Source organism: Lethenteron reissneri, chromosome 24, assembly GCF_015708825.2.
Source record: "Lethenteron reissneri isolate LAM-NWPU_2019-01 chromosome 24, ASM1570882v1, whole genome shotgun sequence".
Taxonomy (NCBI): Eukaryota; Metazoa; Chordata; class Hyperoartia; order Petromyzontiformes; family Petromyzontidae; genus Lethenteron; species Lethenteron reissneri.
The window spans coordinates 11,033,854-11,050,528 of record NC_083802.1 but is presented as its reverse complement, the minus strand read 5'-3'; the positions used below and the strand labels follow the sequence as shown (position 1 = coordinate 11,050,528).

Below are 16,675 nucleotides of genomic sequence, written 5' to 3'. Positions count from 1 at the left end.
AGCGCCCTACCAGGACCCTGGAGCGGTTTGTATGCCCGGTTGTGTGTGCGGAACGGAGTGGTACGGGAGTTAACCGAGGCCGGCCAGCCGGGGTGCATCTGTGTTCCTGCCCAGGTGCGACCCCAGCTGCTACGGCTGGTGCATGACCACCCACTCGGGGGCCACGATGGGGAACGACGCACTCGAGAGACCCTGCGTCGCCAGTATCTCTGGCCCAAATTGGCACAAGATGTGGCCGCCTGGGTGCAGGGCTGCCGGGCCTGTCAGCAGTGTGGGCAAAAGCCGGCGAGGTACCAGGTACCCCTGAGGCCGTTCCGAGTCAGTCGGACGAATCAGTTGGTCGGAATCGACCTGCAGGGGCCCTTTCCACGATCCCACCGGGGCAACCGATATATTCTCGTAGCGGTGGAATACTTCACCCGCTACCCCGTGGCGGTGGCTATCCCGGATAAAACAGCCCTCGTAGTGGCCCGGGCCTTCGTGGAAAACTACGTACTTAAGTGCGGGATCCCCGAACGAGTCATTACCGACCAGGGTAGTGAATTCGAGGCCGAACTATTTCAGGCGCTGTGCCGAGAGTTCGGGATCCAGAAGGACCGAACCACGGCGTATCACCCCCAGGCGAACGGGATGGTAGAGAGGATGAACCAGACTCTGGCCGGGAAGCTTAAACGCATGGCGGCCGCGAATCAACAGGACTGGGACGAACACCTTCCCTATGCCCTGTTCGCCTACACCACCACCGTTCACACCTCTACAGGACAGACCCCGTTCCTAATGATGTTTGGTCGCGAGTCTCGCCTGCCCGCAGATCTGCTGTTCGGTGTCCCTCCGCCGCAACGGGAGGAAGGGAGCCACCCCGTGGAGCACTTGCTGGAGACCCTGCGAGGGGCCAGGGGCCGAGCCTACCCGCACGGAGAGGCCGCGCACCAGCGGCAAGAGCAGGGCGCCCGACCCCGTATGGAGCCCCCCTTCTACACTGCGGGCTCCGAGGTGTGGCTGTACACTCCCCGCGTCGGTGCCGGACAGGTGGGGAAGCTGACCACCTACTGGCGAGGACCCTGGATTGTGAGACGGCAGATCTCACCCTGGACGGTACTGATTCAGGGAGGAGAGAGGGGCCGGGAGATGGTGGTCAACATCCGCCGACTGAAGCCGTGGCGAGCAGCCCCCAAGGGGGGGAGCCCCGCCGTCCAAGTACCCCGAAACCCCGGGGTCCCCCCACCCCCCGTGCCCGGGGGCCTCGCGCAGTACATGGGCCCCACGGAGCCCCGGGCTCCGAGGGGCCCCGGGCGGGGCCGGGGGCGACGAGGACGGCGACCCTTAAACCCCACCGCCTCTGAGTTTGTTCCCCAGCCCGCAGGTGCCAGAGGCCGAGGGGAGCCGTTGGAATGGAGGAGGAGACCACCGCCGGAGCCCCAGGAGACGGAGCCGCCACCCCCGAGGCCAGCCACAAGGGCCGGGCGAATCCCGCGGACCCCGCGGCGATACCTCGTGGGGGCAACCCAGGCGAGGTGCTCCAGTCAACCCGGGACGGGGACTGGCACCCCGGGGGGCTATGTGGTGCCACAACGACGGGGCCGCTCTGCCGAGCCAGGGAGCCGCCCGGCTTCCCCCACCGCACTGCCCCCCATCACCCGCCCCACATAAGCACACACCCGCACGCATTCCCCCCCCCCCCCCCCATAGAGCTGGAAGGGAAGGTCACTTGATCGACCGGTTTTTATCCGAGAGACCCTTATCGGGATTAATTCTCACGGTTTCCGGCGATCAGGGAATTGGATGACCTCCCCGTGCTACGTGGCACCGCGGCGCTGCGGCCGGCCTTAATATGGTGTGGTCGCGGCGTGGGGCATTCGGCCACCGCGGTTGAGGCGCATTTCCCCCCACACACACCCCCACGAGTCGACGGGGCAAGCAGGGGAGGCACGGGACAGCATGAATAGCGGGGTCACAGGGGCTGTTGCGCATAGTCATGGGGGGTTGGGATAATTGCGCTTGAGCGCGCAGACCCCATTGTTAGGAAGGGTAAGGGAGTAATTAGGATGTACGCCGCCAACGTCGAGCACTGATTAGCATATCAACAGCGCCTGGGGACTGCCGTGCGCGGGCTTGGGGTGCACGAGCCCATTGTTCAGCGCAGCATCCCCTTTGGAGGTAGGGAGGATAAATAGAGGAGCGCAGAGGGGAAATCGCTCTCTTACTCCAGCGCCAGGCGACCAGACGCAGCTCGAGCCAGCGACCCGGACGTCCGTGCGACGCACCGAGGCACGCGGTTAACAGAAGGATCAGCGGACCGCCGTGGACACTTAACAGTGAGTAAGAAGGGGAATTAGAATCATAGCCGATAAATAGGGAATAGGTACAGGTTTAGTGGAATAGGCCAGCCTCGTCGACTCACTGATTCAACATCAATTCGCAGGTGGCATATAATAAATCATTAATAGCGAAGCGTGGTCTCGCGTGATCTTGTCGTGCAGTGTGAGCGTGTGGGTGCGCTGTGTGCACAGTGGTTCGCCACGGGAGTGAGCGCTGCGCGGAGCTGAGCGCGCGGGTTGCGTGTGGGAACGCGTGTGGTACTGTGTGTGCGTAAGCTCGCGGCGTGCGTAATCGGCGTACCCCAGGTGCGCGATTGTAACGTGAGCGGCCAGCGCGGCGCAGAGAAGCGCAAGAGTGAGTGCCGTACAGAGCTGTGTGTGTGGGTGTGCGCGTACGTAATTAACCATGCCTGCTACGCGGACCCGCGGTGGAGTGGAATCCTCGGGCGACGGCTCCCACCCCATGGGTGAGGAACTTAGCAGCGGTTCGCTTAGCAGCGGGGGGGCGATTGATGATGCTAGCCCGGCCGTTAGCATTATCGAGGGAGGGATCTCGGGGGCTAGCGACCCCCACACACACAACCAAGGGTCGATTAACGTCGAATGCCGGGGGGGGGAGGGCACGTGGCCATTCAAGTTTTGACGGCTGCTCTTTGTATATTGAATTCCTTCCCTTTACCTGTGCTCGATGCCAAACATGCCATTGTTATTTATCTTGGTTATTTTGTTCAGTTATTTTTGTAAAACGACACGTGATCTGGTAAGATAAACGTAAGTTAAAACCAACAAAATGGTTTTAATTTCGGCTAATTACTGGTGGTAATATACATTGCTGTAAAGACCAAATTACCTTTATCTTATATTTATATAGTTTAAAATCGGTAACCAAAAAATCGAGTCATTTATAACAGCGCTTCTGTATTGCGGTTCAACCATTATACAGTAGCATGCATGTTTGTGTGGTCCTCAAAATCCCATCGCAGGGCTGCGGCCCCTAAAGCCTCCACATGAATCGGCCAGTGACGATATCACAGCCAGCCCCACAGCGACTTGATGAATTCGTGGTCGTGGTTAAAACCTTTGCAAATTTTTGTTCAAAAATGTTCCCTACATTTTTTTTTCTATTTTCCTTTCAGTCTTATTTGTACAGTTCTGTTTGCTCCATCAGCCCTGCGTGTAACAATTCACCCCCACTACCCCCATCTCTTCCCCAACGATGTGATGAAAAAGTTATAATTCTGGGTTACGAATTGATAAATAATCTATTTTGTGTGTTTTGTTTACTCTTTGGTTCTTTCGGTAAAGTCACGGAGAAAGAAAATAAATTAAATAATAGAATACGACGTTTCGATTGCAACACAAGCAACCGTCATCAGGTAGAACTACATTTGAGAGAGAGACAAAACACAGACACGGAGACACACAGACAGACACACAAGCAGAGAGAGACAACACAGATACACACAGAGAGAGACACAGAGACACACAGACAGACACACAAGCAGAGAGAGACAACACAGAGACACACAGAGAGACACACAGAGACACACAGACAGACACACAAGCAGAGGGAGACAACACAGAGACACACAGAGAGACACACAGAGACACACAGAGAGAGACACAACAAATCAAGTTTGTGTTTTGCTTGTACCATGTGCTCTGTTACATTTGGCATTTTTCCATTTAGCCGAAAGTTACATGTGAACATAATTTGCAGGAATCATCCATTACATTTTCACACCTATGATTCTATGCATTTATCGTTTGTGGAAACATCTAATGTATTTGGCCTACTCTTCCACACTGGCCAGGTGGGAGTAGCCACATTTACCCCTCCACCCACGACCTGTCGATCAACTAACTGTGGTGCAGTGGCGTCACTCGGGTTGCTGTCACCCAGTGCGGTAACTCATGGTGTCACCCCTCATGGACCTCCGCCCGTACCAGACCATACAGAATCCTTAGTATAATGTTTTTTGTACTAATGTTGCTCGTACATCGTAATTCCCGTATATCACTGAATGTAATGGCAATAGTAGTGACATAACTAGAAAAATTAAAATGACACCTTTAAATTACAATATTTACTTTAATTACTACTTAATTCTCAAAAAAGTTATTGATATAGATTCACAAATACTGCGCGTGCTTGTAGCGCGTGCAGACGAAACCACGTGATTTGAAGCGTCATTGTAATTGGGTAACAATGACAGCTCTGACCGGAGCGCATTAGAAGGTTCAAAAAGTAAATTAGCATCGAGTTTAGCCTTGTAGGTATATTGATACAGTACATGTAAGCTGGGCTTACGAAAAAAAATGTTGTTGTTTTCACTACAGGAATATTTTTTATAATAAATTTCTGCTGAAACACTGCACAAACATTTAACAGACATACTCTTTGGTTCTTTCGGTAAAGTCACGTAGGTATAAAATAAAATAACATAAATCACGACGTTTCGGGCGCAACACAAGCGTCCATCATCAGGTGGGAAAGCATGGTCTGCTGCTGAGGCAGACCGTTTCAAAAGGTTTGAAATGGGTGTAGCTCAAGGGTTATAAACGTCGTAATTAATTTTATTTTTCACCTACGTGACTTTACCGAAATAAACAAAGAGTATGAATTCCTGCAGTCACAAAAGCTTCAAATCAAGATTTAACAGACGGTCATTTGGTGTCACTCCCCTCTGATGGTGTCACCCGGTGCGATCCGCACCCCCCCCCGCATCCCCCCTCGTGACGCCACTGCTGTGGTGTACACATTTATACCGCCGAGTGGACAGAGACGCGGGGATTGAAGGGCACACACTTTGCTCCATCTATCTCTCTGGCAAAAGAGAACCAGCAGACCTCTGGATTGCAAAGTCCACTGCACTAACCATTTTATCAAAGGTAGCCGTGTACCATCATAATTATTCATGGGCAATTGTAATTGTCATGGTTCTGGTGGATTCTTGAAAAGAGCTGCTAAAGTTACCGAAATAGAAACATACCCAAATCAATTCATTCTGCAGTTTTTGAACTTTTTCCTTGTAGCTCCGTAGAGTGACAGTCTCGCTCGCCAGCTTCTGTTTTAATTCCACTGAAAAAAAGGAAACACGTCAGGAAAACCAATGATACAAGTCTCCATGAGGATTAAATACAATATACAACTCCTTCTCTTATCCGTGACCCTATTGCACACATTATTTCCCCACATATAAGTGGCGGAAAGGTATTTATGGCCCAAATCAGGATTGGTGTTAATTCCTGCATTAATCCTACACATTTTCATCGCTCACTTGCAACTTCACACCCAATGATAAATCTACTACTGGTGTTAAATATTGTGCTAACACTTTTTTGACAGGACAGCAGGAAGAAGCTCAGCCCCCTCTATCCACTCAGATGCTACGGGGCTGCTCTCATTTAGAACTGCTGTATTGCCAGGTGTTTTATGGTATGTTGAACTTCTTTCGCACTGTACTTATCCAACCGTGCTAATCGGAGGTGCAGGGGAAGGACAACAAACTAAACACAAAAAGCAGTTAAAAAGAAATCGAGTTTTCAATCTAGATTTAAAAGTGCAAAGCTCCAGTGGCTTCCTCATATCGGAAAGAAGAGCGTTCCAGACGGCCGCAGAAGCGCATCTGAAAGCGCACGATGCGGTGACCAGTCTTTGTTCGATGGCTAGCCAGTGTTGCCAGGTGTATCATGGTATTGTTACTGAAGTGCGAGAGTTGGACCCAGTGATTAGACCACTTGTGTTGGGAGGTGAATGCCACCAACCTAGCCGGCCAATGAGCTCTTCCTTTGTCATGACGTCAAACTGGCCATCGCTGAGGAGCAAGCGTCCTGCATCCCTGTGCAGGCTCATCTGCCGTCGCAGCTCACTCTTCTCAATCTCCAGACGCATCACCTCGTTTTCAGGGACAGGATGTCCTCCGCCATGCGCCGCATGCCCACACGGTACGTCTCCACCTCCTGTTGGCACACACCGATTTCATGCCATTGATGATGTGCATGGCACGTGCAGTTTTAAATAATGAATGATGGTGTTAACCAGGGCTACCTTGAAGTAAGGATTGTTGGCAAAAAGCAATATCACCAGAGTTCAAGATACACGTATCTATAATAATCGTATATCTGTGAACCCTAAATTCATATAATTATATGTACAAGTTCCTAATCATATGAACACTATCATGTGGAAAACATGAGGCGAAATGAATTTGATCTGCCAAAAATAAATCCTGGAACATCATTCAGGACTGTTCCGGCTAAAATCAAGCACTGATTTGACCAATTCAGATTTCACATTTGGAAATCAAACCCCGGATGGTGCTGCTGCAGTTAAAGAAATTGAAATCAGAAGGTCGCCGGGTCAAACCATGATTGTAATATTTACAAATCGGTCAGTGACGGACTGGGATGAAAAAAATCGGCCTGGGCGTTTTGGAAACACAGTGGGTCAAAATTGCCGTGTGATCTCATTGGCCCATTTGGGGCTGGTCCACAAAACACAAATGGGCCGGTGAGAAAGAATCTTGAGATCCTGCCGAATATGGGGACTTACTGCCAACTGAGAGCGTAAATAAGCAATGAAGCGCGTGTATATTTTTATAGAATTAATAGGATATGTTTATATTTACGCGATCTAACCCAAGAAACCTGTACTTTGATCACATTTGCAAATTCTCCCACAGACTGGCCCCCCACTGGTCCTCGGAATGGACCGGCCCACCGGACATTTGCCCTATGGCCCAGGTCCGGGCCTGAATTTAGCCATGGTAAATATTCCAACATTATTGCTTTTGCATCCACTACCAGCTCTATTTACCCACCTTAATCTGGTAATTGTGAATAGTGGTGATATCTCCATCAAGGTTACTGAAACAAACAAAAACATGCACAGAAATTTAACAACAAAGTACTGCATTGTATTTTGATTCAAAATCGTTTTTTGGGTCAGATCTTGTAAGTTAAACGTTTGTTGCACACCGCCCTCCACCCGACAGCCAGTTAATAATCTTGCCACGTGAACAAGTGCGCCAATTTATCACTGTTTCAGGACACTGGTCTGTTGGTGTACAATAAACAACATTGAACACATTTGGGTATGACGTTTCACTGGTAGTTACAACCAACAACACCAGTCAGTAGCCAGGGATTATACCACACTGTATTTCATTTCACAGCACTTATTCAGAATAGAGTACATTACTGTACTGGAATAAAGAACGGTGCTATTTACACAATCGTGAATACAGAGACTATTAGTTATTGCATACACGGCCCACAAGGTGGCGTTCTTAAACAATAAAGTGTTAGAATGTGCTGGAATCAAAGTCGACTGCAGGATTAAGAGTCACTGTCATTTGGATTGCCCCCCCGTCCCCCCCGGCTTCCGTCAGGATTTGGTGACGTGATAAAATATCCATCATTTATGAAATTAAGTAATTGGCTTGACACGTAAACAAAAATTAATGCACCATCACCATTCAAGTGTGGATGAAACATTCCGAGTTACGCATGAGACCACGGTATTTTATTAGCAAATCATGATGAATTTGATCACGTGCAAAAAGTAGCAATGATGTAATTATTCATAATAGAGAGTTTTTTTTGGGTTAGATCGCGTAAATATCTAAATGTGTCGTTAAAACCCACCACCACCCGACACAGCCAACTAGTAAGGATTGTCACGTAAACAGAACGTGGCAAATTCGTCACTAGTACAGCACACCGGTGTGTTGGAGAGCCAAGCCACAACATTTATAATCTGAGTACGACTAGCTTCATCAGGCGACAGCCAGATGTGTGGAGAAGTCCACCTGTTTACATATTTAAGTGATCGAACCAAAAAAACATCTATTATGGATATTGGTCGCGAAAGCCTGTGAGTTAAATCATGTAATTAGCCAGCGTGTATTCTCCAATCTCTTCTTGTCTCTCAATGTAAGTCCAAGCATGCATCTGCCCATGCTTATTTGTGCCCGTTTCCATTGCTGTTCACTTTTATTAATGACCACGATCCTTTTTTGTCATGAACCGCACATCACGGCAGGTAGTGAAGCACTGACTTTAATCGCAGGACAACATCTACTCACTCTGGTGGCTGGCCGTCATTTTGGTCGTGGTGAGCCTTTGATTTGTCCGAGGATGTGGAGTTTTTGCTGGACTGCAATTGGTGTGTGGCCGCGTTCTGTCGAGTGGGCGGTTGTTGCTGGGTCTGCGAGTCTGGCTGCCTCTCCGAGGGCTGCTGGGTAGGGGCAGCCACACGGAAGAGCTGCTCGAAATCGGGCAGCACTCGCGCCAGCGCATCGTAAGGAGGCAATGGCGGCGTCAGGCTCCTGTGAATGAAACAACGGACCAAATTATATTGCAGCTTTATAGCTGGGGAGGGCTGCAGAGGGCTGTGTCCCTCCCCCCCACCGCACACCCACTGCTAAAGATGTAATGTCCACCATCAAAATTCTTTATCAAAATAAAGGTTTTTTTTGGGTTAGATTGCCATTTAGTTACTACTTCAGCCCACCGGTGTGTTGGAGAGTAAATCCACAACATCTACAATTTGAGTACGAAGTTTCGCTGCTAACTACATGCAGCATCGGTGGGGAAGGCTGCAGAATTCTGGAAAAATCGACAGTTTTGCCAATTAGTAGCAAATAATTGGCATGTTTGGTTTAAGTGACAAACCTTACTAATTGGCTGTCTGGTGGTGGAAGGTTAACAACACATAGTAATAGGTTTTTACCCTTTCAACTGGTACAAAAACTGACACCTTTATACAAGGCATCACGTTTGCAATAACCACAACACAAGCAGTCAAAATGCAAACAAAAAGAAACAACTCTGATAATGATAATGATATGCACTGTCCTTGAAATTGGTTGGTCCACACCCGAGACAGCTTTTTACGTGGACCAATCAACTTCAAGGACAGTGCATATCATTATCATTATCAGAGTTGTTTCTTTTTGTTTGCATTTTGACTGCTTGTGTTGCGGTTATTGCAAACATGATGCCTTGCATAAAGGTGTCAGTTTTTGTACCAGTTGAAAGGGTAAAAACCTATATCTATATTTTGCCACTGGTAAAGGAGATGTCTCATAGGTTAACAACACATTTATACTAACGCGATCTAACCCAAAACAACGTTATTATGAATGATATTGGCCGTGAACGCCTACGTGTCAAAATGCTTCGTCAAGTCAAAAAGTGTTGGTAAGATATTTAACACGCAAGGTGGCAATTTAGCGATGGGCATTGAATGCAGCCTCTTTCCTCATATACATATGGGGGTGATGAAACTTTGAGCAGAATGCTTGATACACAGAAAGCAGATCAAAGCGTTGACTCATCCTGTTAGTGTTTAACACTTTTTGTTTAATATTAATTGTGTCACGGAGTCGCTGAGCTTTTGAATGTCGCCCCATCGCGTTTAAACTAGATCATGCTGCAGGATTGGAATAAGATTTGTTCTCATGTAATGAGAAAAGGAAATTGTGTGGCTTAAAGGAAAGCATACGATAAATCACACAAGCAACTGCAAGTATTAATAGAATTTACAAGAAAGTGTTTATCTGTTTAGCACTAAATTGTGAGCAACAGAATAAGAAACACGTATTTAACCTCAATCTAACTGGAGGTTGCAGAATAATATGCACGGGCATTACATATATTTCCATAATAGACAATCCTGAATATTGAGGGATTTCTCCTCCGATTAGCACGTTTGGCTACGGTGTGAAAACTAACTATTTTTATTTTGGCCCACTGAACTATGTAGCTCTTTTTCAGAAGCCACCTGTCCACAAAGGCAAGCCCTACGAAGTGGCTTATCACGTGCTGCTGTCAAAGCCCAATGGTTTCAGATGTGTGGCGGCCCTCACATCGATGATGTCTTATCGGCGAAAGTGGTCCCCCTTTCTGAGAATTCGTGAATAACACTGGCGTAGATATTGATTGGAGAGAGGTGCAGCAGTTCACAAAGTTAACCCGAAAGTGATGAACAAATAATGATGGAAAACACTGCTATATATATTTGGTAACGTAAGTAAAAAATAAAATGCATCTACATATGTTCGTTTACAAAATACGTACATACATAAGCAGGTGTTGCGATTTAAAAATCTCCCAGAAAATGTTAAGAATCCAATGTAGAAAACGAAAAAAGAATCGCATAAGTGCATCTGTTCTGCACCTACAATCAGTGTTTTGTTAATTCAGAGCATGGCCACATGTAATTAATTTTCACATAATGCCTCTTTAAACAGATGCATGCTCTTGCTTAGCTGATGGGGTTAGCCTTTTTATTGGTGGCTTGTACATTGTCCAAGGAACATAATTTAGGCAAGCAAGGAGCATAACTTAATTGAGCCAGACGAGGCATGTTTATTCATGAGCAATTTACCGAAATTACAAGTGCTATCCATCTGTGGACATGGTGATTATTTTTCTACAGTTTGGCCTTTTAATTATCCAGTCAATGGAGGCAAACAGTAGGAAATTACTACAAATGCACACATTTTGATGTTAAAAGTCACACAAAAAAATGCAACCACTAATGGCACCTATATGTGTGGGATGGAAATGTGGCGTTGGTGAGTAATATCCATACATAGCCATTCACTCTTAAAACACAATGGCCACAACACTGTGCTGCTGATGGATACATTTAGTTGCAGCCCTCTTGTCAATCCACTGCTGGATGACGACTGCGGTGCTGTGTAAGTCATGGCGTTCTTTGACCATACTTCACCACGCTGGTCGATGTGGGCTGGGGAAGGGAAACCGAAGCCCGGTTCCGATGTTACTTGCCACTGACGCTAGCCATGAGCAAGAATACAATTCAGGTCGTTGCGTTAATTGTACAGGGGTGTCCAGATGCCCCTGTGACTCACACTTAATTCTCTAAAACGTCATATTTTTAAGGTTCATTTAAAACAGAAATGAATATGCAAAGGAAATAAATGCTAGGGGGTCAATTAATCGGAGGTCACCACATCTGGCCCCCCCTATACAACAGGCGAACAAAAATGCCACCCACGACTTGCTCAATCGTGTGCTGTGCTGTATTTTTCGCATGTAACTTTTAATTTACTCTAACAAACTTACCATGAGAGGGAACATACCATAAAGTACTTCTATAGCAGGGTGCGTACACAGAAAATATCTTTCAAGGAAGACACAAATGCAATCTATTGGTCAGTCACCCAAAAACACATTACAGTGCTTATTTATCCAAATTTTCAGCAGTTATCAAACATCCAAAGCCACTGTTCATTAATTGAAAAGCACATAATAGTGCTTCATTGTACCAAGATGTTTTCTCCCTACACGTGAATAAAAATAAAAAAACAGTGCATTTTATTTCCATAAACAGTCCTCCTGCACCCAGTAAGGTCACAGTCTATATCCAATATTCTTTGGCCTGCCTGGACCCAATTTGGAGGTCAATCGCAATCTGAGATACATTTTATGGAAGTGATAGATTTACACACATTAACAAACTTCAAGCGAGAGTCTTATCAGGTCCTGCAGGCAAGCAGTCGTGCCATGCGTACGCTGAAATACGGTCCATGTTTATGGCTGCACAGCCCCTGGAGTGATATTATACTGCCAGAATCTATTACCATCAGGTCAAACCAAATCACCTCCCTATTTGCCTATTGGTCTGTGGTGGTCCCTAAATTTTTAATGACTGAGATGGAGAATTTGGTTAGATATCAAAAAACACCAAGGCCAATGCCGGAAAGCAGACTGCTGTGTTGTTGTATTGTTTCCACTATGTGGAATATACACAACATTTAAAGAGTGTTTTTTTTGTTTACGTAAGACTTTTGAAGTCATTTGTGGCTTTTTTTTTGACTTGTGAAAAAACATTAACATTTTCGACATTCCTCGGGATATATTTTATATATTTTGTTCTTTTGTATCCTTGAATATAAAAGGCTTTTACAGCAGCATGACAAAAGCGGAGAACATTTCTAAGCAGCAATTTCCGTTGACCTTCTGCTAAAAGCTTTTCAGGGTCTGAATGCCTGTCGCCTGACAACTTCAAGTGAGTGTGCTAGGCACATATGCATTAGGAAGACCTATGTACTGTCCATTAGCCAAACAGAAAAACACTGTATTCAATCCACACTGACATTGTATATGGGAAATAAATATGCATTCAAACATAAAATGTGCACCGTGTACTGAAAAAGTAGAGCAGTGCTGTCGAATTATTTACGTAATAAATCACTCTACCGATCATCGGTTTGACTAGTCAGCTCATCGGATAACACGAAAATAGTTGATAACAAAAAAAGTGGCACCTCTGGTCCAATCAGTGCTGCTGGATGTATTTTGAACTTCTTTCACGCCATACGTATCTAATCGTGCTAATGGGAGGTACGCACGGGAGGTGATGGCCGGGGATAGGTGACATAATTGGCACAATCAGCCTCGTCACACTGGGCGTTGCTTGTAGGGGGTTTCCTGCCTTCAGGAGGCAGAATGTTAGGGTGGCTGGCATTTTTAAAGAGACCCAAGTAATCTATGATAAAAAAAAGTAGTCGATTACAATGTACTGTCATGTATTTACTTTATCGACTACTCGTCTCAACATGTTATGCTTGTGATCAGAAATCACAGCTTTAAATACCCAGTGAGATCAAAGTGTGTCCCTATACCCAAATGAATTTTGGGCAGTGCTGAACCCTGTTGGTGATCCTGAGACAGTGGTGTAAAATCCACACCCTTCTGGACATAACCAGTCTCTCTACAGAATGAGCACTGTTGGTTTCCCACAAAATGAATTCACAACATATTCGTGGGTAGTTGAGCCCTTAAGCCAGCGTATAACCTGGCCAGATTCATGTATTGGATATTACATGTACATACACAGATTAACCTCATTACGTATATCATACTCATTTGCAGGGTTTAGCAGTGGCACAGTAGTTAGTGCAGTGTGTTATGAAGCCGGTGAGTTTCCCAGCAATGACTTAACATCAGCAGCAATTGCCATTATTAGTCCTGCACCGATTTTCATCAATATGCACTGATCATCAGTGTTACAGTCAAACAATCCCCATGATTGATATGGTATGGGGAGGCATTCATCCAGCAATGGATTGATAGAGGACTGTACATTATTTTAATGTTCATGATTACTTATTTATATGCGAAGGTGTTCAGAATTTTTGACAGTATGCACTACTAAGTATCGTTTTTATGATGCCCAGGCCTAACATGGGAATGTTTTTGTCGAGTTAATATTATACATACATACAGCATATTATCGATTTTACTAATAGGTGCAGCTCTGCAATTTCTTGCCAATGCCACTGCTGGTGGAATGGCCTCCACTCTCGAGTGCTCTAGCGAGCCCCATCATAGGGTAAGTAGGCCTACACTTCCAGGCTGGCCAGAATTTTTGGTTGAGGTGGGAGTACTCTTGCTTTACCCCACCACACACAAACTCTCGATCGACGAACTGCGATGCACCCATTTACACTTCTGGGTGGACAGAAGTGGTGAGATTTCACAAACTTGATCATTGTTTCAACTGCCATGCCAAGAGATCAAACTGGTAACAGTGTGATCTTTGGTTATTTTGGTAAAGTCACGTAGGTGAAAATAACAATAAAATAGCCCACTACAGTAATTATGTTTTTTGCTGTGGTTGTCCCACCTGATAATGGAAGCTTGTGTTGCCTCCGAAACGTTGTGATTAAATTTAGTTATTTTAATTCTTTATTTTTTATTCTTAATTTATATTTATATTTTTTCACATACGTGACTTTACCGAAAGAACCAGTCACGAAAACTTCAAATCTAGAATGGCAACAGTGTGCTAACGTTTAAACCAAGCCAACATCACCTACATATTAGTAAGGATTCTTACACTGTTAAATATTAATTGAGGACTCGGTGGCATCCTGGAAATTCCTGAGTTTCAACAGATGTACTGCATGAATAATGAGATAAATACAGTTTTACAAAGCCAACAAGTAACACAATTGCTCACATGCAGTGTTCATTCATTGTACAAATCCCCAGTAAAAGCACTCTCTCCCATGAGTAAGTGGCTGTGGTAGTCATAATGTCACATTAATATGCATGGCAGACAGAGCATGAGGTTAAGTAGGTCGCCAAGAATAATGCACCACACAGTGATTTGTTGTGTTTCTATTATCCGACTGAGGATATATACAAATCCTCCATTTATTTACATTATTTTTTTAATATTAAGCAAGTATATTATAACGATAAGAGTGCAGACACACTGTTCTCCTATGCAACGTGCACTCTACTGGACATCTGCATTGATTACATAAAAATAGATAAAAAAGACCAGTGGTTCTTAACATTTACTGCAGCCTTCACCCCTTTGGTTCTCAATCGCAAACAAATGTACGTCAATAAATACATAGTTTTGATAGAACAAAGTAGTTTTACTTACGTGCCCGTGATTAATTACTTTTTTTAGATTTACCTTCTAAAAAAATCGAGCCATGTCTCGCACCCCAGGGGTTGCGTGCACCCCACGTTAAGAACCACTGCGCTAAACATATATGTGCCCTCTAGAGGGGTCCCTCTAGAGCTCTCTGCAGTGGAGGCCCTTCTACCAGCAGCGGCTTGAGCATGCAAGTGCATGGCTGCACCTTTAGCTTTGATATTTGACCTCATGAGACAATCAACTTGTCCATGTAAAATTGGCTTATTTATGCTTTACATGTGTATATACAGTACTATAAACATATATTACACGTAATTAGACCTCCTTTGCCAGTACGAAAATATAATAGGGGTTTCCCCCTTTTTTCTGGTTACAAAACTGAAACATTTTTACAAGACATAAAAAGGTTTCAGTTTTGTTGCCAGAAAAAAGGGGGAAACCCCTATTATTATATTTTGGTACTGGCAAAGAAGGTCTAATGATGTAGATGTTTGCCCCGAGCCCTCATTACTTTGATAAAGCATTGTATTTGAGCTTTATGCATTTTGGCGTCCTCTGGTCTAGCACCAATTGAGACAAGGCTCAAAAGAAAGCCGTCTCTGGTGTGGACTAATCCGTTTCAAGGACAATGCATATATTATCAGTGTGTTTTTTGTTTGCATTTTCATCACAAGTATTGTGGTTGTAAAAAGTTTTCAGTTTTGTTGCCAGAAAAAAGGGGGAAACCCCTATTATTACATATTACACAGTGCCTGTGTGTGGCGTGGTGGTCCAGTGGTTAGCAGACTCTGCTATACACCCGGCAGCCCGAGTTCGACTTACTCTCACGACCAAAAACAGTGGCGAATATCTGCACCTGGTCCTGGGCATCCCCTATGTTGACTGAGCCTTAAATTAATCACTGGTGCGGTGGGTAAATACCAGCACTGAGGGAGCAGCAAGGGTGGTGTTGGCCGGTCCTTCATCAGTACTTGCGAACAGCACTTGCCCCAACAGTCTGTTGAAGGCTATACGGGGGATCTTTGTATGTTTATATTTATATCGTGCGACATTATGTACCACGAATTTCTGCACTTTTTACAAGCAGTGAATTACTGATGATTGTTAATGCAGAGAATTACCGGCAGTAATGGCAAGTAATTGTGATGCATTCGTGCTGCAGTGTGGCATTCTTAAAATAACGCAACATTTTGGTTGATTTCACGGTTAAAACGCGTTTTATTAGGCTAAATTATTGAGGCGCCTTTGGAAGTAATCAGCCTCCAGGGCAGCCCATTGTTCGCGTGGGTAAACGGCACTGCCTTTTTCCGTGCAAGACTAATGAAGTCATGGCCTTGAATACAAATACAGGTGGCATTTTATTGGCAATCCTGCTGATCCAGCAGCACACAGCACAGTTGCAATCAGCGCTCGTTGGAAAATAAATTATTATTTAATCAGCAATGCATTTAAATCAGCAGGCGGCAGCTGGTGCATTTGAGCAGATGCTCAGTAATCTGGCCAGGCATATTTAAACTGCATGGTTTTTTTTTTTGTCAAAGAGTGCAGAGAATCATTTTAAATTTGAAGAATTGTGTGGGATGTGATATTAAATGAGCAACATAACATTATTTTCACAAAATCGTATTTTATGAAAGGTGGTAGAGTGTAGGGCTCAGAGTAAAAGGTTGCGTGTTCAAATCCTGGCTGTGGAATGATTCGACCCATCATCTCTCCATGTCTGTGAAAACGAGAACCACTTTGTGGGAATGTCAACACTGCTTGTCTGACAGATAGACTCATTCCTACCGTAGGAATGTGGAATTTCCACAACTAGCTAGGGGCTGTAAACAGGCGATGAGCACTGCCTCAACGCTCATATGGGCAGGACATCACATTGACTCGTATAAAGTAAACCTAAATACTGTAGGAAAGAATACAATGT

At 45.3% G+C, this 16,675-nt stretch overlaps 1 protein-coding gene across 1 annotated transcript in view; it reads right to left on the bottom strand.

Moving 5' to 3' along the window:
- Positions 1-16,675, bottom strand: part of LOC133346344 (coiled-coil domain-containing protein 33-like) — a 97,183-nt gene that overhangs the window by 17,069 nt on the left and 63,439 nt on the right. Inside the window, 6 exon segments of the mRNA XM_061557840.1 lie at positions 5,312-5,400; positions 6,087-6,224; positions 6,227-6,281; positions 7,142-7,187; positions 8,408-8,745; positions 10,976-11,128. Of these exon segments, the coding sequence (XP_061413824.1) occupies positions 5,312-5,400; positions 6,087-6,224; positions 6,227-6,281; positions 7,142-7,187; positions 8,408-8,745; positions 10,976-11,128 (819 nt within the window).